The 16,318-nt window shown below is 26.6% G+C and overlaps 2 protein-coding genes across 2 annotated transcripts in view; both read right to left on the bottom strand.

Moving 5' to 3' along the window:
- Positions 1–411: 411 nt before the first annotated feature.
- On the bottom strand, positions 412–6,225 carry LOC129611028 (peroxidase-like). The gene is made up of 10 exons (XM_055523941.1): positions 6,099–6,225; positions 4,038–4,152; positions 3,707–3,954; positions 3,519–3,625; positions 3,276–3,461; positions 2,812–3,023; positions 2,556–2,718; positions 2,154–2,351; positions 941–1,413; positions 412–869 (listed from the first exon to the last, which is right to left on the bottom strand). Exons 1-10 carry the CDS (start codon positions 6,167–6,169, stop codon positions 504–506), a joined length of 2,139 nt encoding a protein of 712 aa, XP_055379916.1. The 5' UTR covers positions 6,170–6,225; the 3' UTR covers positions 412–503.
- Positions 6,226–8,226: 2,001 nt separating this feature from the next.
- Positions 8,227–16,318, bottom strand: part of LOC129610367 (peroxidase-like) — an 87,475-nt gene continuing 79,383 nt past the window's right edge. Inside the window, exons 4-11 of the mRNA XM_055522936.1 lie at positions 10,847–11,035; positions 10,352–10,784; positions 10,187–10,261; positions 9,657–10,108; positions 9,437–9,593; positions 9,203–9,373; positions 8,834–9,138; positions 8,227–8,748 (exon numbers count right to left, since the gene is read on the bottom strand). Coding sequence (XP_055378911.1) covers positions 8,634–8,748; positions 8,834–9,138; positions 9,203–9,373; positions 9,437–9,593; positions 9,657–10,108; positions 10,187–10,261; positions 10,352–10,784; positions 10,847–11,035 — 1,897 coding nt within the window. The 3' untranslated portion in view covers positions 8,227–8,633. The remainder of the gene's footprint in view (positions 8,749–8,833; positions 9,139–9,202; positions 9,374–9,436; positions 9,594–9,656; positions 10,109–10,186; positions 10,262–10,351; positions 10,785–10,846; positions 11,036–16,318) is intronic.

Below are 16,318 nucleotides of genomic sequence, written 5' to 3'. Positions count from 1 at the left end.
AAAATTTATTTTGAATAAAATAACCTTTTGTCAATGGAAATTTTACAGTACGATTGGTATCTACACAAGTAAGATACATTCTAAGAAAATAAAATTTAAGTATGAATTTGAGGTTTTAATTGCTCGATTTGCTGAGGAAGAGGAGGTTAAGTGTTTCTCTTCTATTATTTATTCTAAAAATTGCACAAAACAAATTTTATAAAATATCGAATTTGAAGCATCTATAAAAATGTCCATGTTAATTGTTAATACTTTAAAGTTTTAGGAGCTCTTGATTAAAAGATCGATTGCAATTTTTTTTGTTAGCGATATTTTATTTCTGTTGAGATAAAAAGTCCATTTTTGATTTATGAGCTTTAATAAGTTAATAGCCTTTATTCTTATTTTTAATTTAATATGTATACTATTTAATATAATACAATTTTCAATAACATAATTTGAATATTGTATGTACATAAACTATCATTCCTTATCAATTTTTATCGAAATAAAATTTTAAACAGTTATTTTGTCAACTCATCTATAAAATCTGGAATATTTATTTTTGAGCACGGAAGCATTTCATTTGTTGGGCTTGGTACAAGAAACGAATTTTTTGATATAAATGCCATATTTGTGGTTGAACAAAGGACTGATGAAAACGTTACTTTTTTTATTGCTTCAATTAAGTTTTTTGGTAAACTATGTGAGAGATTATTATTTGTATAAAAAAAACGATCTCCATTTTTGAAACGTTCAAACTGTAGTTTTGTGAGACATTTCATAGTAGGACCAATTATATCGTCACAATTCTTTTGCTCTAGGCCACCCCCTACATATAGATCAATATCATAAGGAGATTTATACATCTTGGTCAAATGATAAACATCCTATAAGTAGGTTTTGAAATAATACATGTGTTGTACATATATATGCGTTAATCTTAAAGTTGAAATATTACATCTTCTGAAATCAATGGACTTAAATCTTCAAATGATTTAATTGGTTTAAAACCACACAATTCTCTGTATTTCCAATAAGGCGCCAATCCGTGATCCCGTCCTCTTTGAATATCAACTGACAATAAATCAGTTTGATTAAAAAGCTTGTTAGCGATTTCCTCCTCAATTTTTGCCATATTAATTGGTTGTTCAGTAATTGTTCGTTGCAATGCTTCAAGGTTGTCTTGGAAATAATCAGTGGGATCAAAAATCATTTTTCCGTATGGTATTGATAAAACTCCATCTACAAAGAAAATATATTTTTTATTATTAGTTTTTCTTCGAATATGCGTGATATTACAACCGTTTTTGTACAGCTCAATAGCTTTCGGAGTAAACCAATGAAGCTGTCTAAAAGCTCCTGTATTAAAATCATTTGAGGTTGAGCCGTCTGTAGAACTATTATATACGGTATCAATTTTTATATTTTCTCCTATAAAAAATTTACTATTTAGGAAGTATAACAAAATTATAATTTATTATATTTAGGTAAATTGAAATTCAAGTTGTTTTTGCCTAACTATCAACGTGTTTTTGAATTCTTTTAGGGATTATCTAAAATTTAAAATTAAAGTGATTATTTAATATTATTTTAATTATATATTAGTATAGAAATAATTTAATATATATATGAAGATGTATGTATATATATAACTTATAACGATTTAAAACAAAAACAATTAACTTACGGCCTTTTTCGAACTTCTAAAAGGACCTCATTTCGAGTTTCACATTAAAAACTTCGGAATCTTTAATTATTGGGTACAATAACATTTGTAAAATATAATGTTGGAGTGAGAAGAAATATAATCAGTCAAAATTAGTCACTTTGTTTGGGATCAAACAAATTATCTTCCCGACATGAAAAGAAAATAGAAGAAGAATTCAATCTCAAAATGAGTATCTCATTGAGAAAATTAAAAATATGGAAATTCTGATTTGAACGTGAGTAATTCTAATTTTACTATACAAATTTTTACAAATTATGCAATATGTATGTTCGTTAACAAGTAATACATTATGTATGTCCGTACTTGTATACATAAATTGTGCATAATGGGAAAACAATACTTTAAATTCAATGTGAGTTAAAAACTTTTTTATTTAAATCTGGAAGTAATCTTGGTTTATTTTTGAAATTATTTAAAGTATTATATTGACTTCAAAATTTACCTAGAAGAATGGGCAAATATTCCATGTAGATTATATTCTCATAAATAGCTATGTTTAGACGCCGTGCTTCTTGAAATATTTTTTCATCACTCCACATAGGCTTATGATTTTTCAAATTTTCCGCAATTATATTGTGAAGTCTAACGAAAATTAAATGTAGAAAACCTAACGGTGGAACTTGCAGGGCTCGAAAATCTCCTAAAATAGATTGATATATTATATAGTTTTTGAAAATTTCTTAAACTTTTGATATCAATGGTTTATTGATTTCCACTTTAGTCAATAAAATAAAGAAATAAAGTTCATATTTTACTTCACTGTGCTACTGTATCTTATATTTATGTACAATTACTTCTATTTGGGTTTAAAAAATGTAAATAAAAAATTTAAAAATGTACGTACCACTATAATAGCATTTGCCACCAGTGCATTTATTTCTTTTAGGTAATAAATCTCCATCACTTGTTAAAAGTTTACCATGTTCTCCCGTTCGTAATTTCTCCGATTTTACTTCTGAGCTGCCATAAATTACTGAAAGATCTGGATAATGTGAAACTCTGGTAACCTTCAGTGTTATAAAAAATTATCAATGCATTTCATGAACTTTAAAATTGATGTAATGTGCATTTGTGTATAATTTATTTTGAGGTATGTATACTTGCTGTGCAGGTTCCAATTGACAATTGTTGGATAATGTTGTTTTCGTTCTTATATAGTTGTGGCAGCCCATATAAGTCTTTTCATGGTATTGGTCATTATTAGGTATTGAAAAAGGTAAACAACTTGAATGCATTTTTGAGCTTGGTAAGATATTTTTATAATCTTGTGTGCAACATCTTATTGGAGGGTCGTTTGTTCTTTCCGTTTTCTCTAAAAAAAGGCAAATATAGTTCGTGATCTTACGGAAAATATAGTTCTTTAAATTAATGTTACGTACAGAAATATATACACATAAAATTTCAATATTTCAAAAAACGATTTTTTGCTAGTGAATAAAAGCAGTTTATTCAGTAATAAAAAATATTTTTTGATAATCACTTTTAAAATAGAAATAGAAATATTATTATATAGAGTTAAAAACATGATTTTTCATGAAATTTATCAGTGTTATAAAATATTTACCATGAACGTTATTTATAGATCCTGCAATATCATGAGTAATTACTTGCCCGAATAATAACCATCCCATATTCGGAATTTCTTTTGAGCATTGTTTGGTGTTATGTGTTTTCAATAAAATTTCATTTGTTATAATACGAGGGCTTATTAAATTCTCACCTGTTATAGATTTTCTTATTTCCCTTATATCTAAAATTGAAAAAACCCGTTTGACTAAAAAAATTTTTTGTTGTCAAAAAATTTTACTATCGTCATAAAAAGTTACAAAATCATCTATGCGACTATAATGAGTAAATGCCGCTCCTTGATATGGTTTGCCTAAATTGTTGCAAGATCCATCGAATGAACGATATCTAATGAAAAAGTAAAATATTTAATATAAAATTTTCAATAATTTTTTAATAAATTTAAAAGTGAAACTGTGTATTAAATACTTTTCGGAAGGGTCACATTTTATATTCAAAGACTCATATGGACATCGAATTACTCTTGGTATGCATTCTGTTGACGCATCTAAGAACTCCTTTATGTTAGTGGTATTTGGTTTCGGTTGATTAGTATACTTTCCAAAATAATCATCAAGAATTTTTTGTGTACCATGTAAAAGTTTCTCGCTTTTCAAGAATAAATCATTTATGTTTTTATTGTATTTTTCATTTAGCTTAAACACACTTGTAAAAGGCTTAAATAAATAAATGTATAGGATTTAATAAAAAGCAGTCATTAACACACATTATATTAATTTCTTTATACATATGTACATACTTCTGCATTATCAGTTATGTAACCACTTTTTGTCAATAGGGTATCTTTTGCTATTTCAATGTCAAAAGAAGCCATGCCCGTTTGAAAATTTTTCCATTTTTCATCACATGATTGACTATGTAATTTATAGAGTATAAGTATGTATGTATGCATATAAATAAAGTATTTTGAGTTATAGAATTAAAAAATTTTAAGCTATAATTGATTTACATATGTTTGTATGTATATGTTACACGCTCCTTTCTGTTAAATTTTTATTTCATTTTTGAAGTTATAGGTATAAATTTCTATAAGGTTCTTTTTTTGTTACACGCATCTCATACATTAATATTGTATTTCGCAGAGTTCAAAATCTATCACAATGATCATTGTGTATATAATTTATAGTGCTATACAGAAGACACCTTTTGTAAATTCTCTAGAGAGAATTTCGGGCCTGATCGTCTATCTCGCTTTTTACTCGGAAAGTGAGAAGAAAGTGAGTAACTATCATATATGCACTTGTATAATGTAATTTTCGAGTGAGAAGAATTATTTGGTATACTCGTAGCGTATCTCGTTTTTTTTTCTAAAATGCGTAAATTGATTTAAAATTGACTTTGTTAGAAAATACTGAAAATTCGGATTTGAAAGTGAACAAAAAATGAATTAAAAAAGTCAGATACACGATCAGGCTGTAAGTTCTTTAATTTCAAACTTGTGTATATTTTTCCACTTAAAATTAGTTCTATTGCGGAATTACAAAAATTATCTTCTGTATAGCACTTTACTAGTAATATCAAACTGTATACATTATGCTAGTTCGCAGTCTGATCGCAAAAAACTTTTTACATGCTAATAATGTGATATGCACGACTCGTTTTGGCAACTCAAATTAAAAAATGTATTGGGTTCTTTACGCAAAATTCGAGACTATAGCAAAATTTAAAACCATTATAGAAAAGTATAAAATTAATATTAAACCATAAAATACCAAGCAATTTATGTTTCACTTAAAATTTTTTCTGTTTTTTGCACAATTTAATTATAATATACATATAATAATTATTAACATTTTTTGCAGTGTTAAATCTATGTATTTCGAATACTTTTAAAATTTTTCAATATTTAATGATATAAATTTTCAATTCAAAATGTATTATACATAGATTTAATTTTTGCTTTTAAATTTGTTATATTTTGGTAAATATAAACAATGAAAAATTTAAATTAGAAAATAGTTAATAAGATTAAAAGTCTAACAAAAAATTTTTATAAAAAATTAATGTTTTTGCGCGGGTAAAGTGAACAGTAAAATAGTTATAATTATTTTGATTATTTTAATTAAGTTTTATTAACATATAGAATATTTGATGTATAGAATTGTAACATTAGTTTTGTTTTATGTATATAGAATATTAAATAAATTGTGCCTTTGATACATAATCGAGATAGTCGGGTTGGCACATACATATGTACATAATTATGTTAAAATTTATACCTATAATTAATTATGGTAAATTATGTTAAAATTTTAATTGTTATTTCAAAACGATTGATTGTAATCAATTTGCGAGAACTTATTTTCTAAATATATATTCAATATAAAAAGTTAAAAACCTGACATCAAAAAGAAGTGTTGTTCGAACGGTTGATTGCTTTAAAATTTTTATCACCTTAGCTGTTACAAAATATATCATATAATACTCCAAAAATTTCAGAATAAAAATTGGTTCTTGAATATCTAAAAATTTAACAGCACTGCAAGTATGTGTATAAAATTTGATGTATTGAATGAAAAAAAAAAATGTTAATCTATTTTCATTGGGATTTAAGGCTCAATTTTCAAATTATTTCTTGAAAATGTCTTATTTATTACAAGTAAAACTAATGTTAGTAGGTACATGTACATATTTATATAATTTGGCTTTTTTAATTAATTATATTACATATTTTAAATAAAAAAAATTGAATATGTGTAGGTTGAATTTTCTATATACATTCGTAGAAATTGAAATTGCTGAAAGGATTATTTGCCATAACCTGTATGTGAACGACATCCAATATTATTGTTTAATTTACCATAAAGTGTAATTAATTCCTTTCGTCATTAAAATTGTTGTAAGTAAGCACAATATGTTATAAAAATTCATTTTTATTTAAATAATTGCTAGAATGAAGGTAATAATAGTTTTTTATATTCAAAATCTAGAAATAATTACAAAAAAAAAAAAAAACTGAATATTTGTTTAAAATTCATTTGCTAAAAATTTACCGATTGATTTAAAAGGAAAAGTTGTATTCGTTGAAAATCGCGAAACAAACTAAACTCAAACTGTATACTTATTGTTATTTTTAAGAACAAAATCATAAAATTTCTAAAAATATTTACGTATAAAAGCTTTATTATAATTTTTAAATTTTCATTTACAACTATAGGTTTTATACTATTTTTAAAGGTTTTCTATTTAGGGTATATAGAATATATAAATAAAAATGTGGTTAAAAATATCGAATAGAAAATTTTATAATTTTCCAAGATTTCTTCACGAAATGTAAAAATTTCGCATATATATTTATTGTAATCATAATAATTGGAAAAATACTTGCGAATTATGTTTAAAAGCAAATAAAAATTTTGCCAATTTACTATCCACAATAATGATTCCTACTTCACTTGAAGTACTAAATCTTATTTTTTAGAATTATATAAATTTATACGATATACTAATATTTTTCTTTAATTTGAATTTCTAATTTCAATAAATGAAATTTTTTAAACTTAGTTATTGCTATATTATAAAATGTCATAGAAAAGTCTTGCTTTATCTTCTGGTTTTGTTTTTTTTTTGGGAACACATATCTGAATAATATTGGAACGTTTATAAATATACATATGTACTTTAAAAAATTTTTATATTTTCAGTAATTTAAAAATATTATGTGCATTTGTAAACCATTATTTGAATTTATAATAATAGTTTCAAAAACTAGTTTTAGAATTTCGATTAGTTTCTTTTTGAATTCGTTCTGCGATAAATCTGTGTAGAAAATCTTTTTAATGCTCGTCTTGTTTTTATTTTCTTTGAAGCTTAAGGTGTTTGAAGAATTCTTGTAGCTATTGACTGAAAATTAGTTTTATACAAAACAAAAGCAATTGTTACATATACATATATACATATGTCAAGAAAATAAACCAAAATTATTTCAATAAAAATTTTTTAATAGGAATGAATAAATAAAAAAGAATTTAAAAAAAATGCATTAGAAAGATTGATATGTACCTACATGTATTAAATTAAAGTATATGTCTCTATTTTTGTACACTAAATAATTTTAATATTTAAAGGGTTAAACTTAAATTACTTACATCATGTGCATTATTAAAATTATAACAATAAATGAGAAAACAAATTTAATTTTTTTTCAATTATTTTTACTTAATAATGGGAAAATTGGTTATTTATTAAGCATTATGCAATCATATTTATCTATTTTTCTTTTCCGTTAATTTTATTGAAAATTTGGGAATTTTAAGCTAAAGTGTTAATAAGATAAGATAAATGTATACATAAAATGTACATACATATGTATGTATGTATATTTGATGAGAAAAATAGAAAATTTTTCAAAAGCTGGGAAAGAATTTAATTAAACTCTAAAATTTTAATTATTGTTTAAATCAATTGATTAAATCATATACAAATAATTAAAAATTTCAATATTATTCAAGATTCTATTAATATTTAATAGAAAAATTAATACAAAAAAATTCTAATTTTTTTTTGAATCATTAATTCTTATTTAACTAAAAATATATTTTATTCCTTAGAATTATTTTTGAAATTTAGGGACATAGTCAAATCTAAATTATTGGTTTTTTTCTGTATATATTATGTGTGTCAAAATAATTATGATGAAATACATACATACATATTATGTATGATTCAGTTTCAAAATTTAACAAACTTGGGATTTGCGATAAAAGCGTAAGTGCAGTTGTTGAGAGTTTTCCCACCTTAACTCCGTATTAAAATTTTAATTTCTCACAATTTTAACAGTTTTTACTAGAATTGATTAAATAAATAAATTATGATTTGAATTAATATTTTATATAAATAAAACACATTATTTAAAAAATATAATTTATTTAACTATATTGATTATAACTTAAACAGGAAGAAAGTACATAATGTATGTGGAAAAATTAAACTTAATAATTATTTATAATAATTTTTACTTATGGCAAAACAAATTACAATGATAAATTTAACAAAGAATTTATTTTAAAACACTTTTTTTCTCAAAACAAAAACAGTGTTGCAAATATGAAAGCTATCAATTTGTTTTGAATAATAAATGAACGATCGAAACGTGTAATTTTATTTTAAAATTTAGATTGTTCTTAAATTATTAAATCTATTAATTTAATTATTAACAAAGTAAGAATCTGTTTGTGATATTTAACTTTAGTGCAATTTGGATATTACTTATGAGGGTAAACTTTTTAGATTTTGAGAAAACACTGTACAAAATTAAAATTAAATAAATATATTATAATATAAAGAAAGTTCCTGTCTTTAAATTAATATTAAGAACACTGAAAATTCACTAAAATTAATGTGATGTTGGTGAATAGAATTGTGAAGGAAGATATTGCTTTTCAAATGGTATATTTTGCCACATTTTTAAATCAACAGATGGTATGTCTGAGCATGATATAACAGGATTTCTAAAAAAAGGAGATAAAAAGTTAAACTCAATGTATACCTGTTCATAGAAATTTGAAAAATATTTAACATAAAAATATATCTTACGATTTCGACACTAATAAGAAAGCCGCAGGTTGCATTGATGAAATATGATTTCCATTATCACACAACAATCGTGCCATACTTGCTTTACGAATCTCAGCTAATTGTGCTGTTGTAAAACCTGTCTCCTTATCTCCATGTTCATAGAAGAATCTATCTCCTACTCTTGTTCTATAGAATTGTTCAGTTAAAATACATAAAAATGTAGGACCAGCTAAAGCACCAGCAACATGAGTTTCTAATGAACCGCCAACAGTTACATCCACATCATCGACACTCGCATACAATGATTTTAAGTTTTCAACATTCTATGGGTTTATATACAATATTTAAAGGATTATAAATGATTTATATAATTTTAAAAGAAATTACTTTAGGTGAAATCAAATCTAAATATCCATCCCAATTATAAGCTCTCGGAAGACCACAAAATTCTCTAAAATCATTATAAGACGCTAATCCATGATCGCGATTTCTTTGAATATCAATTGCTCTTAAATCTGCTCCAAATGGTCGATTACCACGGAATAAGAAGTGTTTAATCTGAATGAAATAAAAGTAGATTGTTATAGTATATTATTTAAGATTTTATCGTGTTTTATTTACTTCTCTGTCAAAGTTAATATCAGTTAACTCTTCAGGTTGTGTTGCATGTCCTCTGGTTAAATCATCGAAATTATCATTGATTTCAATAATTCCAGGACGATTAAACCAATCGCTCAATCTCAAAGCTCCAACAACCGATCTTAGTTCTGTTATCAAGCTGCCAAATAAAAAATAATTTTAGTTTTTTATCAAATCAAATTTTTAACTTTTTTTTTAGTACTCTAATCTTCCTTCAATTTGCGAATGGAAATATCTAAAAGCAGCTGTAGCATGCGAATTAATTACTGATGGATCTATTGATGGATCATAATCATTTATAAATGCACCTTCTGGCCCTGTTTTAAATATCAAGCGATTTTTCAACATATTCTCAGTTCCTAAGAATATGGGTAACCACTCGTAATATGAAATATGTTGATATTGTCCAATACTTATTTTCCGAGCTTCTTGGAATAAAGTTTCATCATCATAGTGTGGATTAATTTTAGATAATTCATCAGCTATACGATTATGTTCTCTTAGAAGTATTGTCTGTAAAACAGTCAAACCGGGATTTTGATTTACACGAGTGTCACCTGCCATATAACAAATTTCATTTGGTATCTGTGCGTCACATTCAGCCGTAGCATTAGCAGCTTGTGGTAACCATTCAGCTCCGTTTCTTTCATCAACCTGTTTAACGAAATTTGTTTATAAACAGAAAAATAAGCATAAATGTATCGTGAAAGAAATTAAATGCTATATTCTCACAATCATTCTGCCACCTTGGAAAGTACGAAGCGCAGCATTTTGTTGGACTGAATTTCCATAAACTAAAGACAAATCCTGTATATACAAAAAAAAGTCAGATTTGTATATATGTAAGTATGTATGTAATTTTAGAAAATATATGTATATACTAAATGAAATTAATACCATGTAACTTGTTACAACAGTTAGTTGTTCAGCTTGATATGTTGCATCAGGACAATTTACGTCCCTGTCAGTTAATGTTCTTACAAACTCCATACATTGTGTTCCTGTTTGTGAATGTGCTGGATCATGTTGAGGTATTATAATAGGGTAACAAGTTTTATGAGCAGCACCTTTTCCAATAAGTTGACCGTCTTCGGTACAACATTGAGTGGAATGTTTTTTTGATTGCGTACCACCAGCTTGCATACTCATATCATGGGTTATTATTTGACCCCATTGCATATTATGCAAAGTAAACTCTGGATCTGGAACGTCCTCTTCACCAAATACGACTAACGAAACTAAACGAGCGTTTGGGAGATCTTCTCCAGTTACAGATCGTGTTGGTGTTGATTGACCATCACCATATTTTGCAGATAACAATCTTGAATATCTGAAATTTTTTCATAAATACAATTAAAATTATTTTGTTTTTTCTAAACTCTATTGAACTACCTTGTCATAGCAGCTCCCAAAACTGGATTTTGCAAATTGTTACATGATCCATCGAATGTTCTATAAGGTGATTTAGGACATGTAAAAGGAGGAGCTGCACATTGGATACCACCAGAAGGTTGTGGAGCCGTTAATGGCTGGGCGTTTGTTGGTGATGCAAATGGGCTAGAAATAGAATTTGCATATGGTCTGAAATAATAAAGAAATGGCTGATATAAGTACGTGTTTGTGCAAGCAAGTTTTTAGTTGAAATAAAAAATATAACTAGTTGAAATGTCTAAGCATCTTTCAATTGTAAAAAAAATAATAAGTAAAACTTAATAAATTTTTTGTTTGGAACTAGGTTTCATGTAAACAGTCTATGCCCCAAATTATTTGTCATTACTAAACGTGTTGTTAAATACATATTGAAATTTAATAAAAAACGTTGTTAGTATATATATTTTTCTAAATATGTACACGTATTAATTAAACATATTTAGAAACGCCTAACGGCATAAAAGAACATATAGACCAATGCTAAATAACGGCACATTTTTAGAAAACTTTGTAAAGTTAATTAACCTTAAAAGTTGAAAATTTTTTTAAGAAATGCATCCTTTTATAAATTTTTTAATATTTTATTTTTGAAGATTTTCATCAATTTTAACTGTGGTAATTGACAAAAGCTACAAAAAAACTTTTTGGCCCCATTACAGAAAATCAATTATGTATATGATTGGCTGAAAACATAATTTTTAAAAAAACAAAGTAACTGATCTCTAAAACATTTTAATTAATTTGTTTCTTGCAACGGTTGCTTTGAAACTTTTTGTTTTTGTTACTTAAGAACTTTCTTATTATGTTAATTTTTTCACGAACAAGATTCTATGTCTCTTCTATTGATTGTTGATCTCATGTACCATAGTCCCGTAGGTAAAAAGTATTTTGACCCTTATTGTGAATCTTACTCGTAGAATTCTACGAATTTCAAAAAAAGTTACGCACTTAGAGTTTTGAGTAATTATAAATCACACTCGTAAAGATTATGTTTAATTAAAATGAACTCGTTCTCTCTTCAAAAAAATTTTAATATAATATATGTAAATAAAATAAATTCTACTAAATACTTGCATTTCCCTTTCTTATATAAAAAATATTTAACAAATAACTAAAAACATAATAAAATTTATCACTCTTGAATACTTTCTTCGTTTGGAAATTTAATTAGTAGTATTTTGACTTTTATTTTCATTACGAGTATAATTCATAATTACTCTGTTACAAATTTTGTAATACGATTCTACTACTTCGGAATTCACGTAATGAAATTCGTAATTTCTTCAAATTCCAGTGTTACGAGTGAGATTTACAATAAAGGTGTATACATTTTTTTCCATTTTATAAAGTATTTAGTGACTTTCCGAGAATTATATCAATATGTATTAAAAAAATTGTAACATTTTCGTTACATATAATGCGTACAATAAAAATCTGGTTTGAAAAATCGCTCAAAATATATGGGTACATTCAGGAATCCTGTTAAAATCAAAAATAGCATTCAGTATTGAAATAAAGTTTAGGCCTTATAATTAAAATTATTAATTTTTTTTTAATTTATGTGTGTTGCACATCAGATTACGGTTGAGTTCATCTTTGCACCACTAACCAACTTGGATCTTATATTCTTAGAACTATAAAACTACGATAAAACTAAAAAAAAGATTCTGCGAATAAAGCCTATTTGCAAAAAATTTCAAAACTACAAATTGGAAGAAAAAAAATAAACAAACAGCTGCAAAGAAGTACAAACCACGGCTGATAGATATATAGGCCTGGACCTTAAGAGAGAGTGACAGTTTACATTTGATGAATTTACCAAAGTATATCTACTAATAAGTATTCGACTCTCCGTTTACACCAAACTAATGCAATCACTCACCAATATTTGTATACAACAAAGTCCCTTAGTTAAAGAGTTAAGCAGTATACCTTCTTATTTTCATTTTTATACACATAAGAATTTTTGAGAGAGGGAAAGAGTACGCAATAGATGTCAACCTGTTTTTTTTACAATGTATTTTGAAAGGCGACACTTTATTATTTGCTCGTATATAAAGTATAGGGAAAAATATTAAGAATTTTAAACGCGACACAATAATTTCTGTAATGCATTCCAGTACAAGGTGGCAAAAAAGATGTATTCATATTATAAAAGCGAAGTGGAAAAAAGTGTTTAAAAAAATTATTATAATTTATATGAAAAATTATAAAAATAAATTTTGAAAAGACGTATAATATTAAAAAAAATTTAAGTAGTTGTGAAAAAAATCTTTTTTTTTTTTATAAAAATGGGTAAACATTATTTGAAGTGTTTGGGATGACATTTTTTTCATTGGGTTTTCATTTGTTGTCAAAAGATGTGGAGAGGTAAATATGTACTTTTGAAAATATTTTAAATATTTAGTGTTAAGCATTTGTAATTAATAATTATTAATAAATAAAATAAATAAACTTATCTTTCAATTTTTTATTTTTATTACAATCTTAATAAATTTAGAACATATTTCCCATGAATCGGTAATAATTATATTTCATAAAGTAATCAGTATGCATACACTTTTTTTTCTTTATAAATTACTTTATTTCTATGTCACTACCTGATACTGTGTATCTACTGTACCAGGTACATGCATGTGTAAATTTATACATGAAATTTCACACTCTTTTGCTTTCATACGTTCGAATTTTTTACGTAAATTTTATAAAATGAAAAATAAATTTTGTTATTATCAAAATAAAAATAACAAAATTTTTACCTAACTTAATTTTATTTTAGTTCAATGTTTTTGATACACTCGTTTGTTTACAATATTTTGTTTCTTTCTTGCCTACACAACTCTTATTACCATCTATTTCTAAAAAAAAATGGAATATTTTAAGAATTTGGAAGCAAGATGCAAACGAAAACTGACGGAATGGAACGAGTCGAATTACTTATTAGTAGATATACTTTGCAATTTACACGTATTTTTATGGGATCTCACAAGATATTTTCATATCAAGGTGCATATTAATAGTGTACTTTTTTACTGAAAATTTTGTTGCAGAACGTTCGAAAATTTTGAGAAATATAAACAAGAGAAATGTCAAAACTAAGCGAATGGTATGTGACTAGAAGTAATTTTTTAAACTTTGCTGTTATTTTGAATTGATAATTTACATTATTTAAACCCTCAATGAAAATGTTGTGAAAAGGAGGTAAGAGAAATATTTATAATTTTTAAATATCTACAGTAAGGTAAGAAAAATAAAAAACCGTTTGTAACGCTAAGAAATAATAGTCCGAGATATACAGTCAAGTGTATGTCTTTGATCAGCCTCGAATTTCAAGTCGATTTAGCTTTGTCTGTTCGTCTGTCCTTCCATCCGTCCGTCCGTCCCAACGATAAATCAAATACTAAATGAGCTAAGCTAATCAAATTTATGTTTTATTATAGTAAATACCAGAACCCAATTTAAATTGGATATGATCGGGGCACTAGTTCGGGTAGCTGCCATACAACTTTAAAATTTATTTGTCTGTATCTCAGAAACTATAAAAGTTGTGAAATTTCACACAAGCAAATATATTAGTAGAGCCAATGTGTTTGTTAAAAGCCGTTGAAATTGCTTGGTTCTTTCTGGGAGCAGCTATACTACATCAATTGTAGTTTGGCCATATCTTAAAAAACATTGAAAATGCAGTACTGAAATTTTTCATAAATTAATATGGTAATACAACTTAAGGTTTCATAGTCAGCTGTGGCATATTTATTCGCATATAGGATAATAAATTCATACGGGTACCCCAGAGTTGACATGGTCAATTCTATTTTTTCTTGTTTTTAAACAAATAATATCTATGTGCCATCTATTGCATGTAATAAACATGTTATTTTTTTTATGGAAAAAGCAAAGTAGTGTTTGAATAAATTTTTAATTAAAAAAACAAAACCAAATCAGGAGTTGTTCACAAAAATTGTAGAGCTAATGGAAAGCAATCCGGATGTAGCTCGTAGTGGAATTAAATTCGGCCTCAACACAAATTTATTTTATGGTAGGCTCGTCCCCTACCTAGTAAATTCAATGTTGTAAGAAACTGATTCATGGTTATCTACAATATTATGTACCAGCCGCATAGTCCCCGAAATATGATAAAAAACAAAAACCAATTTATTTAAGGAAATGTGGCTGAACATTGTTGTGTTATTTAAGGAAATGTGGCTGAAAATTTGCTCAGCAGTATTCCTAGATGTGGCGCAGGCCTTTGATAAGGTGTGGCATAAAGGTTTAATATACAAATTGAATAAGGTACTGCCGAACGAAATGTGTGTGATTCTAGAATCCTATCTTACCGGTAGAACTTTTAGAGTTAAGCACAATAACGAATATTCAGATATTAGAAACATTGAAGCTGGGGTCCCACAAGGTAGTGTGCTGGGTCCTGTGCTATACCTCCTCTTCACAAGAGACATCCCAGAAATAAGTTCAACAATGACAGCCATTTTCGCAGATGACACGGCAATCTTAGCTACGGGAAAGACAATTGAGGAATGTTCAAACAAGCTACAAGTAAACTTAAATTTAGTCAACTCTTGGATGAAAAAATGGCGTATTAAAATTAACGAATCTAAATCCGTTAACGTAAATTTTACAAACAGAACCATTAACCCTGTTAGTATCATGCTTAATGATGTGGCAGTGCCATACGCTAATGAAGCAAAGTATTTAGGAATGACCCTAGATGCTAAATTACGCTGGAAAACCCACGTAAAGAAAAAGAAGGAGGAAATAAATTTGAAACTAAGAAAATTTAACTGGTTAATCGGAAAGAAATCTGAGCTCAACTTACATAATAAGCTCTTAATATATAATCAAATTATTAAACCAATTTGGACTTATGGTATCCAACTTTGGGGATGTACTAAGAAAAGCAATTACCAAATTATACAGACAATCCAGAACAAGGTGCTTCGATGTATTGTAGATGGTCCTTGGTATGTCAGAAACTCCACTATTCACAGAGACTTAAAAATCAACACAGTTGAACAAGAAATAAGGAAATACGCAATTAACCACAACGAAAGAATAACGCAACACGAAAACATAGAAATGAGGAAAATAATTGAAGATGAAGATAGTAGTGCAACACGTCGCTTAAAAAGAAGAAGACCTTTAGATCTTGCAGCCATAATATAATTATAAAATCCGGGGTTACCGTCGTTGGACGCTCTCCCACTCTCTCTACACGTGAAAAATAAATTGCTAGATAGGTTTAATTAACTTAGTTGCGATATATTAAAAGAGAAAAAAAAAAAAAAAAAAAAAAAAAAAAGAACATTGTTGTGGGGGTAAAGGCTTTGGAATCTTCAAGTGATCTTCTGGAAACTTTAATGGATTTAGTTGATAGGCTTCCATTGTTCTCACTTTCCTCCTTTTCACTACTGCTAC

Source organism: Condylostylus longicornis, unplaced genomic scaffold (genome assembly GCF_029603195.1).
Source record: "Condylostylus longicornis isolate FDR11 unplaced genomic scaffold, ASM2960319v2 ptg000004l, whole genome shotgun sequence".
Classification (NCBI taxonomy): domain Eukaryota; kingdom Metazoa; phylum Arthropoda; class Insecta; order Diptera; family Dolichopodidae; genus Condylostylus; species Condylostylus longicornis.
Note: the sequence above shows the minus strand (reverse complement) of the source record. Positions and strands in the feature narration are given on the sequence as shown.